At 48.0% G+C, this 18,934-nt stretch overlaps 1 protein-coding gene across 1 annotated transcript in view; it reads left to right on the forward strand.

The window, feature by feature from the left end:
• Nucleotides 1-3,307: 3,307 nt before the first annotated feature.
• LOC103773494 (integrin beta-5-like) overlaps nucleotides 3,308-18,934 on the forward strand; it is a gene marked incomplete at both ends in the record, with an annotated part of 29,985 nt that continues 14,358 nt past the window's right edge. Inside the window, 3 exons of the mRNA XM_008940864.1 lie at nucleotides 3,308-3,393; nucleotides 10,762-10,966; nucleotides 15,806-16,055. Coding sequence (XP_008939112.1) covers nucleotides 3,308-3,393; nucleotides 10,762-10,966; nucleotides 15,806-16,055 — 541 coding nt within the window. The remainder of the gene's footprint in view (nucleotides 3,394-10,761; nucleotides 10,967-15,805; nucleotides 16,056-18,934) is intronic.

An 18,934-nucleotide genomic window follows, 5' to 3' on the forward strand; every position in this document is an offset into this window, starting at 1 on the left:
TTTTAGTAGGAACGGAGCCCACAAAATGCCTGACTCCACCATTCCGGTGCTCACTCTCAGTGCTTAATGTGTTAACGAGTTCTTTTAACAAGAGGGTCATCTTGCAGAGTGCTGTGGCACATGCCTGGAGAATCTTGGAAGAGGTTCTCTTAGCTTTATTTATTTATTTATACATCCACTTATTTTATGAGTATGATCTTTAGAATGGAAGATTCAGTAGTGCAGCTGACTGTCTCAGGGATTAAGTTGTTAGGATGCTTACTGCAAAGGTAAATTTTTTTTTTTTTTCACTCTTAGCTGTATAAAGTACATAACTTTTTTTTTTTTTTTTTTTAAGTAAGAAGCATATGCACATACAGAGACATTTTTTTTTTCCCCAAGCAAGCCAGTACACTCATCTCAGTTTGAGGAGCTGCCCAAACTGGGATTTCTTGCAGAACAGGTTTAAAATGAGCTCTGATTGCCTGGAGCATCTTTATGAGTAAATTTGTTGAGTACACTTCATGAGAGTTTCCTATCTTGCTCTCCATCAGCAGTTTGATGTATTAAAATCTCAGCTGCCGAGTGGGATGCGCTGTCTTCCTCTGTTTTTGTGGGCTCTCCTGAGGCTTAGTTGAAGGGAGGGATGTCCTCTGGAGATGCTGTTTGTGCCTGCTGGACACTGCTCTGCAAAATGAAATAGGGTGCGGGGCTTAGGACTCAGCAGCATCAGTGTGAAGGACTGTATGTTGGGTGTGGAGATCACCAGTCCAGGGGGTGGATTTTCCTCCAGAGTAATTCCAACTAAATCCTGAATGGAATTTTCCCCATTATAAGAAGTTTAGTTGAAGTTCAAGACTGGTTTCATTAAATGAAATCAAAGAACAGACTGAGTTTTTTCCCGTCCTACCAGGTGACTTGCCCCAGCATCTGGGAGGATCTAGTCTAGTGTGACCATCCTCAGGTCCTTCCTTTGCCTGATTCAGAAAAGGCTGCACCGAATCAAGTGCAACAAAGACACAGGATTTTCCAGATGCAAGTGTTTTTACTCCAACTCAAAAAGCTCGTGTTTCAGTCCAAAACTGGAGGATTTCACAAAGCTCTGCTTTCACAACAATGCTGGAAACGGTTTAGTGTTGCCTCAAAGTGGAAAGAAAAGCATATTTGGAAACTTCAAAAGCTGCCACTGGGAGGAATGTCACCCCGTGGCCAGCCACAGGAGCATGGGCTGCTTTGGTCATGGCACCCAGGGGAACGGGGAGACCTTGTTTTTTCATTCACATACTCCTGTTACTAAGTAAACTCTCAAAAATCCAGCAGTCAGGAATGGAGGTAAATATTATCCTATTTCCATGCAGATGGGCAAGTGAAGCCATGGGAGAGCCAGGGCTGGGTAGCCAGGGAATGAACACAAGTGTTTGCTTTATAAAGCCCATTACTTCTGCTGTGTTACCCTGTGCACCACTGCCAGAGCAGCAGCTCTCGAGGAGAGGCTTTGGAAGTGTTAATCTCTCTGCAAATTACAACTCAGTCGAACAAGTTCCATTTGACTTCATATTGCCTATTTATGTTTTGAGCTCTTGCCATGTCCAAGAGCTGGAGTATAACTTCTGAATGTGAACAAGGAACGAAATGCCTGGGTATGTGGTAACAGCCAGCAAAAGAACCAACCCCTAAGAAGACTCTTGTTCGGTATGAATGAGCCTGAGCAGGCTGTCTGAATGAGAGCCATAGAGCAAGTCCAGGGCTTTGCACTCCGGGGTTAGAGTTAACCACCTTGCGGGCAGCAGAGACCCGTCAGTGCAGGGCTCTGACACGGTCACGCCTCGGCGATGACTGAGAGTTACTGTCAGGACCTACTTAGCCTCCTTTTGCTTCCAGCCTAGGGCACGCAGTCAGTTTTCCTCCAGCTGTCTGGCTTGATTCACTGCTTCCTGCCCTCACAGCCCAGCCCTGTATGGGTACGACCCAGGCAGCCACCACTTTTCATTTATTGGGATAATATTCACATGTGATACAGCAAAAATCCCTTTTCCAAAGCTCTTGGGACAGAAAATTCTTGGGCCGAGAGAAAACTCCATGTGGTTCTTCAGCAGGCAAGTCTGTGCAGTCTGCAGATCATACCCAGCAGCAGTGTGGTGCAATGGTATCTGCAGATGCCACTGGCTGAAAATAGAGGCCTGACAATGCTTTTATTGACGTTTGGGTTGGAAAAAATAGCAGACTTGGAGCTGGAGCCTGAGGCATTTCATTTGGAGTGTTCAGGCGCGCTGCCGAATCCTGGGCTGAAGATTTGTTTAATCAGTTATTGACAGTAGAAGTTAATAGCTGCTCCCGGGGGAGCTGGGGCATCGGTGGTATCGAAGGGCACATTCATAGCCTCAGGCGTGCTTAAACAAGCTGCTGCATTCAAAGCCAATACCACTCATGTTTGCTCCAGCCGAGCTTCTGTGGCTCCACTTTATTTTTAAAGCCCAAATCGTGGCTTTTGCAAGTGAAACTCTCTCGGTACTCCTTGTGCTGGTGGCTACCCAGGAGCACGGAGCGTCACTGCTGCCCTGGTTCTGCTGCCTCAATGGGCACAGAGCTGCTGCTGGCATCGAGGGCAAGGAGAGCCCTCAGCTGTGGCGTGGGGTCTGCCACGCTGGCCAGCCTTGGATGCACCCCAGTGCAAACACCCTGCCAGGCTTCACCTGGATATCCTGTGGAAATGATTCGCCTAATAAATGGAAAGTAATTTGCTGTAGCATGAGTCTGCTATGGGCATTACCTCTGCGGAAGGGGGAGCTGAGTATCTTCCAAGGCTGCTTTAAGATGAAGGTTTTGGGGAGGGAAGGCCCCCATAAATTCAGCTGGAAAAATTGAGGAAATGTGCCAAATGTGACTTTAAAAGTTGGCATCTTGGGGAGTTTTGGACAGGCACCTCCGTATTTCAGGCTGCTCAGACTGAAGGCAATAACCACCTGTCTGCAGTGATGGAAGTACTTCATTAGGAAGATGACTAGCTGAACTCTCTGATTAACCAGAAACTGATGAAAAAGAGGGAAGAAAAATCACCAGAGTCATATTTTAGAGGTTCTCAGCCCCGCAACACAAGTTTCTGTCCTTTTGATTTTTCATGGGAAAGGAAAAGAAAACAAGACCTCCTTACAGGTGAAGAGGGATTTATGCCTTCTCCTGTCTTTTAAGCTCCTGGGAGTTTCTTTACTCTTGTTTGAACTTACAGTGTGTTTAGCATTAAGAATATCTCAGGAAACCCCTCAACACTGTTTTGGAGTGAAGTAACCCTTCAGCCCACGACACTCTCTGTTGTTCTCTCTTGCTGAAGGTCTCAATCTGTGCACCAGCGGAAGCGCCACGTCCTGTGAAGAGTGTCTCCTCATCCACCCCAAGTGTGCCTGGTGCTCCAAGGAGGTAGGTGGGCAGACCTCGTTTGTTGTGCATGCTTTTTGTAACACAGGAAGGGAGCTATTCTCCCGCCCTGCCTGTTCCTGACACCATCCTGTGCCAGAAGGGGTGGGTGAGGGCAGTGGGTGCTGAGTGTATTTTGGGTGTGTGTGACTCCTCAGGTCTCTGACACCGTAGGAAGTAAGTCTCTGACCCTGCTGGCCCGCATGCATCCTCAACAGAGCAGCACTGTTCCTTCAGTCCTCCTGCCTCTTCAATTACCTTCTTGTTTTGGGTGGGTGCTGGGTCCCTGCATGGGCTTTGTGTTGTACGGAGCCTTGCCTGACAGCTCTCTTCCTAAAAAGCCCCAAGCCCTGGCTGCTGTCCTGCTACGTGTCTGCTGTTGCGTGGCCTGGCGTAGCTCAAGGTCTTTGTCTGTAACAAAGACAATTTTTCTTTCTGAATCTATTGTGTCATTTTGGGGGTTGCCCCGTGCTTCTGGGGTCCGTGACTACGCTGTGGTGAGGAGTTACACAGCTTAACTGTGCCCTTTGGGGTGAAAATGCATTCTTATGCTGGTGCTGAAGCTGCTCACCTGTAATTTAATTGGACCTCCTTGGTTTGTGAGGAATTGCAAATGTCTTTCCTAGCTCCCTAAGGACTGCTCATGAGTTCAGAGATACATATGTGTACCTTATAAAATATAAATCTTATCGTGTAGACCTGTGATTTCTAGAGAACAAGGTGTGTGAAAGGCTTGGTCATGTCTGATGCGTAGATAGGACAGATGCAGGCACTAAGCAGACAACAGCTAAGTGTTTAAGAGAGAAATATGGATCCTTACAGATGCAGGGAAAGGCCCTGCCTACTTGCAGGTGCAGCTGCTGTGCTGTGAGAAACCCCAGAGCATTGGGTGATCCTGAACCTCTTGACAGGCATGGCCAGGAGTGATGGTCTCCTGTTCCCTTCTGACCCTTTTTGCTCTAGCATGGCCATCCTGGTCTTGTTTTAGGGAGGTAAGCTGTGTGGTTGAGCAAACCCTCCACCTTCCAGCTCTAGCTGGTGATGCTGAGCTGAGGATGCAGGCACTGCTCACATGCCCCTCTGCTGCTCCTGTCCCTCCTCCTGCCAGCCCTGCCTGGTGTGGCTGCAGCTCCTTGAGGTGGAAGATGAGCATGGAGATGGGCATGGGGTGAGAGGGCAAGCCCTGTGGTTTGGCTGGGTCTCAGGAGCTATCCCAGCCCCTGGGTCTCCAGGTCTATTTTACTGGATTTTCACTCTCTCGTAAGCACAGCTGCAGCTCTCCAAGGAAAACCTCCTGTCACTACTAACACCACGCTGCCTGACAGCCTAACAGCTTTCCTGCATTTTTTTCCACCAAGACAAGTGGTGTGCAGAAAAGAAAGGGTGAAGCAATAGATCCCTCTTTTGAGACATCTTGTAAACAGCTGTAAGAGCTCTTCTTAGAGCCAGCTAATCTGCGGTGGTAAGATTGGATTGGATCCAGGAATGGGGGCTATTAAGCTCTGGGTACCCAATAGCTTGCTGGTTTTTTTTTTTTTTTTTTTTTTTTTTTTGTTTTTTTTTTTTTTTTTTTTCTTTTCCTTGGCATCAGAAGAGAACTTTTTGCAAGATATTACCAGTGGAAATGTTTATCTGGTGGTCACTGTGACCACTAATTGTATGGCAGCCCATGGGAATGGCAGCTTGACTCTTACCTTGCAAACAGGGGAGTTACCAAATAAAAAATATTCCTAAGTGGAATGGCAGGGCCAAGAAGGAAGACGCCTGTTTACAGGGAAGTGCTGTAATACTTCCTGACCTTTACCCTGCAGCAGCTATTTAAAAATACATTTCAAGGTGTTTTGTGCCAAGAGCTACAAGTTTAAAAGTTGCTGTCCCTGTTCCATGCTACAACTGAACGAGTTCTTATTCTAATTCTGCATTTTATTACATTTTTTGAAAGTTTTTTTTTTTAGAATTTACTGTTTGAAACTAATTATTTCTCTTTAACTGAGATCATCAGGTGAGGTAATGTGATTGTGAAAGATATCTAGAGGTTTTTGACTTCAAAAGTTTTAAAGTAATATTATAAACTCTTAATATCTGCTTTCTTTGTGAAGTCATTTCACATTATTTCCTTTCCTTCTGCTGCAGCCTCGTTGGGCACACATATTAAACAACTTTTAGTCTGTTATGCTGAGCTATTTCCACAAGCTGCCATTCACGATGTACGTTACCTGGGAGAATATATGCTGGTCAAATTTTATACCTCTGCTGGTGTTTAAGTACCAGGGCTAAGATACTGGTGTGTTTTCCACAAGTGCTAATTATATTGTGGTAGAAACACAAGCAGCTGATTAGTGTGAATTTTCTGCTCCCTTGGCATTTACTTAACAGGTTTGGGAGCAAATTGGGCCAGCTGTTGCCATCTTGGCAGTGCTGGGTTAACAGCTGGACTCCATGATCTTAAATGTCTTTTCCAACCTAAAAAATTCTAAGGTTCTAATAATTTTGTCAGGAAGTATATATAATAGAAGTCTATAATTATCTATAAATTTATGGATGCAAGGAGCCCTGTCCCCATGGTTTTCCAAGTGGGATAAAATTCCTTATATTTACATTGCCTTGAATTGTAAGAATGAGAGCATGCATGTAGGTAGATGCCTACAGCAGAGTAGTCAAGATGCTATAAATCTGTGACTACCACCTCCTAACCTGTTAGTACAGGGTCTGTCACATGCCCTCAGCTGAAATCGGTCTCTGTTCACTTCTGCTTGTGTTCAGCATTTCTGCTCCCATCTGAAAGGGTGATGATGGATGAACTGCTGATAGCAGCTTCTGGTATCCAGCAGCCCTGGAGCCCCCAGGGGCTGTTGAGATAGCCACAAGTCTTTGGGCTGTTGGAAATTTGGAAGCAGATACTGATTCTGTTGGCTCGTGAAGGAATACCTTGAAAGGCAGGACTTAAAGGTGATCTGTTTAAATGCCACGTAAAAGAGGAGGAATAAATGTGTGGCTTTAACCATCACCTATGCATGCCTTGAAACAGGTCTTGGGTGATGGAGACTGCTACAGGCTTGCCATCCATGCTGTAATCTGAGGAGATTCCTCAGCTTCTCATGCAAGCTCCAGAAAAAGCTGGAAGTGATGAGAAACTGCTGACATGGTGCTGGTGAAAGAGTCTGGCTGGAAATTGCATGAGGTTGCTCTGATCCCTGCAGCAGCCTGGCTTTCAAGGGTGGGACAGGAAGATGCCCCTTGATTTTTGTTTTTTTCAGCAGTAGTGTGAGGTTGCTGAGGCTCATGAGGCTTGTGGGGCTTGCTGGGGAAAGCAGGGAGCTCTGAAGTGGCTTCAGCACTGTCCTGCGAGCTGCCAAGTGGGCTGTGGTAGACATGTGGGCATTTGTATTCATGATAAACCTACCTGGAGTGATTGCAGGGGGGATTTTCTCTAAAAGTGGGTGGTGAGGGGATATGATGTCATTAGGTCGCTGTTACCTTCTGTTCACTGCTTTGGGCAGCAGCATACAATGTGCAGAGGCTGCTCTAGGTTGTTAGATGTGTGCACGTCATGTGCTCATCCAGTCATTACTTATGTGCATGCACTTGTGCATTTGCAAAATAGAGATGCACATTAATTATGTTCATTAAACTCAAATTTCCGTTTTTGATTAATTGAACTGAAATGTCCCAAATGGCACCCTCTGTTTTCCAGCAGGTTGCTTGCACCCCATCCTCTCCCATCTCAGGAACGTGTGCCTGGAGAATGAGGAAGGAAAATCAAATATGTTCCCTCCTAGAGGGAATGTAAATTTGTTTTTTTCAGTGGAGAAAGTAGGCATATTTCAGACTGAATTAATGCAAAACTGAACTGATTAAAGCAAAAAACGGTAGGGATGTGTCTAGTCAGGAGTTAGATCTAGTCAGTTAGATACTGTCAGTGCTATTCTCCACTTTTACAGCATGAACCAAGCAACTTGTAGTAAAACTGTCAAACTGATGAGCATGTAATTGTCACACTCTTGTCTCCATTCACTCTGTCCGCTTGTGTGTGTTTGCTTTTGTGAGCTTGTTAGCACAGAGGCCAGGCTGCAAGTGCCTTGGGGCTGCAGTCACAGCACAAGGTGGGATCTTCCCAAGCTGATGCCTCTCTGTGCCATGAAGCCATGCTTGGGGTGGTTCCTGCTTGCTGGAGGGTACCTGCTGCATTTCTCGCTGAAGCAAGCATGCCTTCAGATGGTCACCAGGTATTTGGGTGCACCAAATTGCTTAACTAACTGTGAGGTGTCCTCTGCTCACGGGGAATTGGGGTTTGAAATGGCGTGCCATGTCTGAGCTGGTGTGGGGCTGCCTTTTGGCATGGCTGCTCTGCAATTATTTGGATCTTTATTCCTCAAATCTACTCATCCTTCCTTTCATTAAACCTCCAGGACCCTTGATTTTCTCTGTCACAGAAAACTTTGCTCTTGAGTTTGGTGGTACTTGGTAGCCACAGCTTTGGCTTTGGGTTTGCCCTGCGAGTGCACGTGAGGGTTGTTTGTAGTGTGCTGTGGCAGTTGCTGGGGGTTTCCTGGGACCACTGTCACTCCCCTGTCTGATGTCATCTTGGCTGGGTTAGAAACCCAGGGCAAAGCAGTGGTCAGTCCTGCACCCCTGGGTGCTGGGCTGCCACCCCTGCCCTGGGCCGTGTTCACTCCCAACGGGGGTTCTTCTGTTCTGGGTAGTGCGGCATTTCACCGAACAAGAAGAGGTCTGGATTTGATTGAAACTGCATCTTAGCAATTGCTGCCCTGTGGCAGGTCCTCTGGGCCTGGTTTAGAAGAAAGTTAAAAAGAAAATAGCTAGGTCAAGCAAGGGGGACCTGGAGACTGGAGGGGTTCAGAGGTGCTGCTGACCAGAGAGCTTTGTGCAGCCCCGGTCAGGAGGAGCTGTGCAGGGGCTTTCCCCCGACCTCGGGGGCTTTCTTTGAAGAACTTTTGTCACAGAGGCTGCACAGAAACACAAGGCAGCAGGGACTGTTTCTCAGTGCTGTGCAAAGGGGAAGGCTTGCACTTGCACGAGCACCCTGCCTCCAAAAAGCTCCTGGCAGATCCCCCAGGGGCTTGGTCCCTGCCCTGCATACTGAGCACTGTCCTGTCCTCGGCCTGCGGATGCTGCTCTCCTGTACACCCCTTGCTGGGAGGATGAACGTGGCTATAAATAGTACCATGCCCAGAGCTGTCTCTCCTGGTGTTGGGAGCTCCACTGCTAAAGAGTAGCAGCTGGGGGAGGAAGCCACATTGTCCTCTCCCCAGGCTGTCCACCCCTCCTGGCTCTTGTTCTGCTACCCCAGCCCCAGCCAGAAAATTAAGCCCTAATTCAAAGCCCTTTGAAGTTGAGTCTTTCCGTTCGCATCAAGAGGCTTTGGAGCAGACCCCGGGGAGGATTGGAAACACCTGATAAAGGCTGCAGTTGCACGAGCAGCCCTAAATATTGTCCACCTTGGATACTTGTCTCCAGCGTTAATTCCTGGGGACTAACCAAAGGCACTCATCTGTGCTCCTGGAGCTGTTTGTGTTGCTTTTTACACAACCAGAATGTCCTTTCTAATAGGTGGCAGCAGAAATGAGCTGGCAGAAATGCTCACCTGGAGCTGTGGTCCAGAAGAGCATCTCCCTGTGGGTGCTCTGCTGCTGGGTGGACCAGACCAGGAGACCACCTGCACCCCAGCAGCTTTTCACTGGCTTCAAGTCAAACCACATCCAAGATAAACTTTTCTCCAAGGCTGCCCTAAATGTGCTGTTTTGAAAGGCTGAACATTGTTTTCAGTTTTGTGAGGGATTCTGATTTTTATTTTGTCATGCTGGAGATGATTTAAATAGTCCCAGTCCTTGTTTCTGGAAGTTCTTCTGTTTACATGATGCGTTCCAAGAAATCTGTGTTCGCATCCATCCAACGTGCTGTCTCCTTGGCTGGGCTCTGCTGCTGCATGCTGGAATGCAAATCTTGCATTTTTCAAATAGCATTGGGACCTTGTATTGAGAAAATGCAGCAGAGAGCCTCCGTCTGTGTCCCAGGGCCCTGCACCTGAGGCTGTCCTCAGGGGACTCCTGGAGCACCCTGTGGGGTGCAAAAGCGAGATCTGTCAGACAACCTCTCCCTCCTTGGTGGCTTCCCCATCCTCCGCCATGCCAGAGTTTCAGCAAAAAGTGAGGTTTATTCAGCCCCACGCTGGTTTTTGGCTGCACAGCTGAAGGAGGGGCTGGCGTGGCCGCTAGCATCTTCTCTGCGTTATTTAATGTCATTTTAGTCCATCTGCCCTGGAGCAGAAAGCGGTTGTCTCTATTGTTATAGTGCAGAAAGAAGTAGGAACTGACTATTGAAAATGCAGTAAGTTTTGGGCATGCAAATTGCTCCTATTGGTGGTTTGAGGGGGAAAAAAAAAAAAGAAGAAAAGGCGTTCTAACAAAGGGTCTGTTTGCAAAAGGCCGCGCTGTGTGAGCGGCCGTTCCTCGGCACTGCCCCGCACAAGGCGGCATTGTGCCCCACGCACGGGGCTCGCGGCGAGGGCCGCAGCTCCGGGGATGGGCGTTGGGAGACTCCCTGCCCTGGCAGCCCCACCCCCGCGAGCGAGCTGCTGCCTGTGGTGTGCAAGGATGCCTTTTGACCACCTCTCCCGAGGGGTCCCACCTGCCTTATTCTCCTTTGACGTTGCCCTGGGCAGCCTGCCCACATCAAACTCATCTGGCTATGTTCCACCTCAGGGACCGCTTGCTGTCACGGGATTTTTTTGGTGATGGTGTCGTGACGATGCCTGCAGTCCAGAGGTGTGAGAGAGGGGGTGATTGTGTGGGGACCTGTGTTGTTGCACTCAGGGAAGAAGGCACAGGTCCCTGGAGCCACCCAGTCCCAGTTTCCAGTGTCACATCTTGACATGGCTCTCTGGGTTGGTGGGTTTGTTCTGCTTCCTTCGGCACCACCTCCTTGTCCTCCCTTCTCTGTTTTCCAGAGCTCCTTTGAGCTGCTGCACATGCAAAAAATAATGGCTTCTCACCTTCTGCACCTAAAGAGATGACTATTGGCCATCCAGGCAGCAAGCCAAACATTTTGTCTTGCTTTGATGTGGCCCAAGACAGGGCTGGGAGCAAGTGCTGCTGCTGTGGCTGGCGTAGAAAACCCAGGCTTAGCTTTCTGCAGTGATGGTCGGAGCAAATTAAATTTGCAGAATTTCTGTTTTGGTAGGTCCCTTTGAGAGCCTCAAGGCTCTGTGCTTTTGACTAGAGCCACCATAAATGATGCCAGCTTCTCCTTGACATCTCCTATTTGCTAGATACCAGCATATCAAAACAAAGCCCCTGCTGTGGGATTGATGTTTTTCCCTCCCATTCCCTTTTGTCTGTTCTTCGCCCCCAGGAGTTCGGCAGTACAAAGTCCATCATGTCACGGTGTGACTTCCTGCAGAATCTGATTGCAAACGGTTGTTTCGGAGCCATTGAGAACCCCAGCAGCAGCATCAGCGTGGTGAAGAACATCCCTCTGAGCAGCAAAGGCTCTGTCCAGATCCACCAGGACGTCACACAGATCATGCCTCAGAAAGTCGCCTTGAATCTTCGTCCTGGTGAGTCCCCCATGGCTGTGAGCCGTATGCTGGCGTGTGTGTGGAGGGGAAAAAGGATGGCCAGGACATGCCAAGAGCGTGTTATAGCTAGTGGCCTTGTAGCCCACTAAAACAGGTGGCTGTTGGCCTCTTCCACAGCCTGTGAACTTTGGTTGTGCATCATGAGCAGGTCTGGGGCTGAGATGCATGTCCTCCGTGAGAGGGTGAAGCCCTTGGGCAAAGTCAATCAAAGCCCACCCACAACTGTTACTACCGGTCTTAACCCTTGCATGTGTTTAAAAGGAACCTGCTCAGCATTAAAATATAATCACTGGATGGAAGGAGTTAAAATAACTTTGGATCCTCCACCACGCTGACAGTGCTTGACTCTAAACTGAGACAGCTCCTGCTATAAATTGGAAACAAAAACGCATATCTGTTTTCTGTCGGTATGCAAAAGAGCCATGGGATCAAGGCAGAAGATGGAGATATGAACTTGTGACTCAGGCCTTGGACTGTAGCCAGATCCCTGTTTCATTCCCCTGAGCCATCGCTTTTCTTCAATCTCTTCCTTTTAATTAAAAATTAGGAGGCAATGGCTGGATTGAGCCACGTGAGCATGCTTGTTATCAAAAGTTTTTGCATGGTGGGGGGAGGCTTTAATGTGGGTTCAGAATTCCTGCAAAAATCTGGCGGCTGATATTTGTGAAGGGGGAAAAAAAAAAAGCTCTTTATTGCAAAGTTAAGAAGGAAATATAAAAGCTTGATTCATTACAATGAGTTGGTGTGGGTTTCTAAGGCTTACAGTTTTGTGACAGTTCTTGTGAGCATACAGAAAAATGAAATACAATGTTTTGCCCAAGCGAAACAGGAGTTTGAGCTGGTGCTCATGCTGCCAGTGCTCTCCCAGAGTCTACCAGCTGCTTCAGGATTTTTTATTTTAATACTATGGGTCAGATGTTCATTGTGTCTTTTAATTAACTCTTCCTCAGCAGCATGACTACTGTCAACAGTGAGACTCTCAAATGTAAAGAAATTCTGCAGATTTCCTTCAAAGCCTTAATAGCAGATACCTGAGTGTGGTGACCACTGGATGTATGGCTAGATGCACGTGTTCTGCAACCAAATGTTGCTGATGAAAGAGATTTACCCCCGTAAAAAAAAGGGAGTTGTTATTACTACTGTTTCTTGAGGCAGTGCCTGGCAGAAAGGGCTGGCTCAGCTTCCCCATCTCGCCTGCTGCAGACCCTCCTTCACACACAGTGCCTGGTGCTCAGCAGATTCCTCTTTCCCAGTCCCTAGCCCTTTTGCCCACTGGATGAGGTGCAGATGCCCACTGCTCTGGCCAGCAGCAGGGCATGGGGTCTGTCTCCCTGGGGCTTCCTGGGGGCTGTGCAGTCACACTCTTTGGGCTGCACAGGGCTGATGTGCTGTTCCTGCCAAGCCTCGCAGGGCACCACGGTCAGTCGTGGCCATCTTCAGCTCTCTTGGATGGCAGAGAAGCCCTCCAGGTCTGGGCTGAAGTGCAGGAGTTGCCCTGAGGGCCCCCACATTGCTTCCCACGCTGAGCTGGTGAGCTCCCCTCCCTGCGCTCCCCTGGCAGAGCATCAAAGTTATTGCAGGAGGCAGGGACATACCTAGATGTTTGTAATAGTATCTCCCATGTTTGCTCTTCTTTTGATGTTGGGCAGCACTCCATCTTATGGCTGATGACTTCCTAAACCCTCGTATTAGCATCGCCAGTTTAAATTTTCCATTAATCCTTGATCTTGAGAATGGGCTTCACCCTGTGAACCCAAGAGAAAAAGGAGACAGTGTTGATTTAATTTTGGGCATGAAGGGTGTACTATTTCAAAGATGAATTCACACGGTGGTCTGTGGCAATGGTGATCTTTTACTCTTAGAGTGCTAAGCAAAAGCAGAAGGGAGGGAATTGTCAGTTGTTTGCCGTTCCCACCCAGGCAGTTTGATCTAATCGTCCTGTGGCAGAAGTCACATCCCCAAATCTCTGTGTCCACAGTTAATTTCTGAAGGCCTTAAACTGGTGTCCTTATCCTTACAGGGTAACTTCCAGATTGAGCATTTAGTTTCTATAATATTGCTTTTTAATCTTGGGTCCAGCTATAAAGCCATGTGTCCTGGTTACATGAAAAATATGAGTACTGTAAAAGGAATTAAAAAACCTCATAGGTGCAGGTTGTGTTGCCCATCACAGCGTAAGCCTCACCAAGTAGATAAAAGCTTTTCTTGGATAAGCATGATTGTTGAGTTTGTATTCTTAAATTGGCCAAAAGCAATTTTTTCCAGTTTCTGGACTGCCTCTGCTTGACAGTATCCAAGAAATATTTCTGAATGCAGTTTTGAGTTTAAAACTTTTCAGTAAAAGCCCTAAGGAGAGGATCACGATGACGATGTGTGGGGAAGGAGGGGGCTGATTTAGCCATGGAAGTGTAAGACTTAACACTGTGCACAGAGAATAATAAATTCCTTTGCACGTACATCTACATCCATTAGTGATTTTTTATCTGAGATAACTGATTTGTGCAATTAGTAATGAAAGAAGAACGAGGCCCAGGATCCTGTTGTTTTTGGTGCTTCTCTGGGACTAATAGATTTGTAACTATTAAGAGAAGAATGTTTGATCAGAGTGTCACAAATACTATTTCTGGCACTTTTCCCATCTTAGGACCTGCTCAGGAAGACCAGTGTTTTGGAAACGGAAATGTGGGGAAATGCAGAAGGACACAACCTCTTTTTCTGAATGGGTTGGGTATTCCAGTGGGAAAAATACACAGGAATGAAAAAAGTAGGCATGAGAAAGAATTTTCCTGGAGTGAAACGCATTTTTGCAGCACTGAGTTAAAGTCAAGCTTGCAATCATGGTTTGTTAGCTTGCAATCTGTGCTAACAGGTTTTCACTGTACAAGGGCAGGAGTTCCCTGCTTCCTCCAGCTGCTCCCTGGGCAGTGCCCATGTGTGGGTTTGTCAGGGAGCGTCTCTCAGCCCAACCTTTGCCAGGCAGGGTTGTCGCAGCCTGCAGGGAGGAGCGATTACCTCCAAGAAAGAAGCCCTGTCTTGGAAGCAACCCTTGATCTGAATGTGCAGGGAAATCATTAAATAGAGGGAAGGTCTTGGTTTAGCAGCTGTAGCTGACTCCTCTGGCACCCTGAGCTAGCTGAGATGCACAGAGAACTGATGGGGCAAAGAGCAGAGCCAGCTGTAAACCCTTCACAGCTTTGTTTGCACAAAAGGCAGGCTCTGACTTTTATGCACATCCCCCTGGGTGCTGGGACCCCAGCTTCTTTGCTGAAGGAGTGGAGAGGGTGTTTGACCCTGTGTGTGACTCAACATGGTGCAACTCCAGGTGCCCTGCAGGGCTCCTGCTTGCTGGACTGCAAAGCCCCTTGTGCCATGTCTTGCCAGCCCAGCAGTTTTGGGATGCTGCTGCTCCGTGTCGTTGGGCTGGAAGTAAGTGGGAGCAGCTGTGCTGCTGCATGCAGTGAGGAGAACAATAAAATGGTTAGGGAAATATTTTCACAATACTAAAAAATGTGTGTTTCATTTCTGGGAAAGAAGAGGGGAAGTCATGTATTTCTTGCAGAACCTGCCAGTGCCCAAAGTTCAGCCTCAGCCATGAGGAGCTGGGAGAGGTGGGCAGGAGGGGGAGCTTGGTAATGAGGATCTGGGTCCCTGGCTCTGAGGCCTCACTGAGCTGGAAAAGGGGCTGAGGTGGCAGCTGAGGACATGGGATCTTCAAACCAGCCTGGAGTCTGAGGGTACTGTAGTCTGGGGTTTCCATGTAGACCCGTCTGCCTGCAAAGCATCAGGCAAACATTTGCCACTTCCTCCATGGCTCTTCTGAGGTCTATCTGCTGTGAAGCTGAATTCACTTTGAAGTCACCCACCTTTTTTGAGGCATGAGCAGTCCCAGCAGTGGCCTCCTCTCCTGGCACAGCTTCTGAGGGGCATCCCTGGTGGAAGTGGTTTGGTAAAGGGGAAGGTCGGGGGAAAGCTTTTCTCTGCTCTTCCTCACATTTGCACAGCCTATGACTCAGCCCCATCAGTTCCTTCCCATGCGTTAATCACTTCAAGAAGCTTCATGTTTGCCTTGGTCCTTCCCCGGGTGTCCCAAACAGCCTTATTTTGTCAGTTCGCTTCCCTTTTGCCCTGCGTTCTCCAGAATCACTATGGCACAGCTGTTTTTCAGTGGAGAGGTCCTTTTCAAAGGTGCTTCTTCAGTGTCTGCTTTGACTTCCCTGCACAGCTCAGAGGACATCTTGCTTTCATCTTATGCTGGCTGTTTTCTCCTGACCCTCTTCCTTCTCCTGCTCCACCTCCTTCTCTCTTTTGTGCAGGACTTCTTGAACTGCCCTGGGTTTGCTTTGAGGACATACCCAAGTAAGCGTCTGCATGGTCCCTCTTTCAGTAGTCCATTTGTAACATCCATTTCAGGTTTACACTGCTTGCTTTTCTTTCCAGTTTTCTAGGAGAACACTCCTGGACTGTACACAGTCCATGGAAGCAGCATTTTTCAAGTGTCCTCCCCACAGACATTATCTCAGCTGAGATGGAAAAACCCCTTCTCGTATCTCCAAAGTAAAATAGAGAGATGCACTTCTATAGACGTGTCTTTTTCTTGCCAGCCAGCACAGTACAGAGCTTAAGAGGACACACAGGCATTACTTGCTTTCCTGTTAGTCTCCTAAGGGATGAATTTGGAAAAATTTGTTCCCTTCAATGTCTTCTTTTGCAAGTGATGTGTCTGCTCTGGGTGGGAAAAAAAACCAACAACATGTGGTCTGGATTTTATATGTGCTAGGAGTTTCCTTTTCACTGCTCTCAACTCTTGTTTGTATGCAGGTGACCAGACCTCCTTCCGCGTTCAGGTCCGGCAGGTGGAGGACTATCCCGTGGACCTCTACTACCTGATGGACCTCTCCCTGTCCATGAACGACGACCTAGACAATATTCGCAATCTGGGAACCAAGCTCGCTGAAGAGATGCGAAAGCTCACTAGCAATTTCCGGCTGGGCTTTGGCTCTTTTGTGGACAAAAACATTTCTCCTTTCTCCTACACGGCACCAAGATACCAAAACAACCCCTGCATTGGGTAAGTGGTAGGTAGAAGCCAGAGGGAAAGCCCTGTGCTTGCACAGAGCCTGGCTGCAGTCTTCTCTTCCCATTCTTACTTTAAATAATGAACCACACTTAAGCCCCAGCTTTAACACTGATAAGATGCAGTTGTCTCTGATGCTCCAGAGCGATTCAGAATAGGCCAGCTTCCAGTTTTGCAGGGCTTGTTGGGAGATCTCTGCATCTAGAGGCAGGAAACTGTTGTATTTAGGATGGAAAATTACTTTATTGCGAACCTGAAGCTAGTTTTAAGCACCTGAAGAGGATGAAAGCACAGCAGGCTCTTTTGCAGTCTTTAAGAAAAAAGAGCAAGAGCCAGAAACTCCTGATTTCTGCTCCTAGCTCTGAGTCACAGCTTGGCCTTGGGTAAATCAGTTAATCTGTCTCCCTGTCACAGATAAGGAGACCAAGGCAGTGTAAGACCTTCCCAACAGAAGTGTTTGGGGGAAGTGAGATTTGTGATGGCCTGTACTACTGATTAATGAGTTCTTGTAAAGGGTTTTGAAGACGTCAGGCATTTTTTTTTTCATCTTTATTGCTGTGGAAGCAAAGCAAACTGGCAGTTGCAAAAGACACAAATTATGTGGTTTGCAGTGATATCAGAGACTTCTTCATTTATTTATTTTTGCTTGTTAGCGTCTTTGCTAGAGTCTTTTTGTTTGCCTTTTAACCTCTGGTATCGAGACCAAGTCTGTAGAGTTGGGGTTTATGTCAGAGTGAGACTGGGCGCAGTGGACGGTGTCCAAGCTCAGATGGGTTTGGTTATTGGCATGAAAGGATGGATATAGCAACAAGGATCTCGCCCTCCTGTGGGAATGTCACTGTTAACACTTACTGTGAAGGTCCCCATCTTCACCTCACCCATTGTTAGGGTACCTCCTATCAGGTAATGTTAGCACTTCTATTTAAACCATTTGTGGATACTTAAGTTGTATGGTCACCACAAATGGATGCCAGCCTCTGTAAGGGTGCATCCTAAGTTTTCCACAGGAGAGGCAGAGTAGAGAGCTTGCATCAGCTATGTTTCTAGGCTGACTTTTGGCATTGACCAAGCATTTGGCATCTCATTGGTCATTGACCAGACAAAATTATCTGTGTTCTACTTTTGCCAGTTATGTCCAGAGAGAAAAGTCAGATGGATTTTAAGACTGAAAGCTTGTGCTTTGATCATGAAGCATAGCCAAAAGTGACCATGCTGACTGAGGCGGGGAAGTGGCTCTGCCACCATGGGTCTGTCAATCCCACTCTTCACAGCTCTTTTCCCTAGAAATTTGGCATGGCCTCAGGAGGATGCTCAGTCATTTGTGTCACACCCAATCTCCCATCACCCGCTCACGTTACTTGCAGGCTGAGGACAGGGTTTTGCTACAGCTGGGGAAATCTTGGGAACTTTGTTTGGCTGGCATGTGGCTTAATTGGAGTGAGGTGACTTTTACTGAGTGAAATAGAGTAAAATGTGCAGGAGGGGAGGGGTGGGACAGGAGGAGAGGATGGAGCTGGATAACTCTGCAGCAAGGCATGCCTGAAACTGCCAGTGCCCTTTCATCAAGGGCATCCAGAGCTGTCACCTTGGCTTTTCCCACCATGGCCAGGCTACCTGTATGTTCTTTGGCTTTACCCAGGTAATTGCTTTTCTACTTATGGGTTACACTAAGCCAGCCTGGTCTTGGGAACTCATTTCGGAAGGATTGCCCAGGACAGGTCACTGAAGTGGTGGGCACACCCTTCTGGTTGCCATCTATCTCCTCTTCATCCAAGGCAGGGGTGCTGGCTCCCCATTGTTCTCTGGCAGCAGGCTCTCACTGCTGCGGTCTTCTCTCTTCCTTCTCCTTGTGGTGATTGCTGTCCTGCAGATCTGGGTGGGGTGCAGCCCTGTTTTCATGTGGGGTCTGGCAGGGATTCCTTGTGCCTTCTCCATCTCACCCCAGCTTGCTGCTTGTCCCTGCTCCTGGCTCAGCATCCTGTCTGGGGCCTCCTGGGGGGCCAGGATGTGGCCTTTCACAGCCATGGCGTTATTCAAAAGAGATAATAAGAAGGAAACAAAAACAAAATTAAGAAAGATAAGGAAGGCAGAGGGTTTGACTGAACACCCAATTGCCCATCTATCTGTGACAGGACTCGTGGAGGTTACAGCTTTAGATAACCCACCCGCTCTGCTGCGTGCCCTTGCATGGTCACTCAGCTATCCACCACCCGTCCTGCTGCTGTCTGCCAGCAAACCTGGAAAACTAACCCAAAAGAAGAGATTATACATCTCCATGGGAGGTGGGACCGACGTACTGTCTGGGCTAAGGCTGATTACCGAGACCCTGCAGGGCAGAGGTTTCAGAAATCACAAAACCTTTGCCTTGGCCCTAGGTGTGAGCAGGATGCAAGCCTGACCGGGGGGTGATCCCGAGGGGTGGCTCTAATTGCCAGCCAGGCCCAGGGCAGGGGGACCTGCCCTGTGCTTAGGCATCCATGTGGCTGAGTGCATGGAAACCCCTGCTCTGGGGTCCCTTGTCAGGGATCCGAGTTCCCAGAGGTGGTAAATCTTAAATACTCCTTTGTGTAAAAAGCCTCTTACAACTTACCCATAGTGGGTCATGTGTCAGCGGGGGCCTTTAATTCTTCTCCTGGTTTTATCTTTGAAGATAAGACTGAATTAGTGCCAACACAACTCCTTTTTGAACACATTTTCTTTAACCCTTCTCATCCTTCTCCCCTGCACACACTTGCTGATCTCCCATGCCACAGGAGCTACTCTGCTGAGCTCTCCTGGCCACACCGTGAGCACCAAAGCTGCCTCTGGATAGTTTTGTGTGGGAAAAGAAGTTTTCCTGGTAGCCTGTGGAGGCATTACTGTGCCTTAGGGGG

This window comes from Merops nubicus, unplaced genomic scaffold (genome assembly GCF_000691845.1).
Source record: "Merops nubicus isolate BGI_N331 unplaced genomic scaffold, ASM69184v1 scaffold11385, whole genome shotgun sequence".
NCBI classification, from domain to species: Eukaryota; Metazoa; Chordata; class Aves; order Coraciiformes; family Meropidae; genus Merops; species Merops nubicus.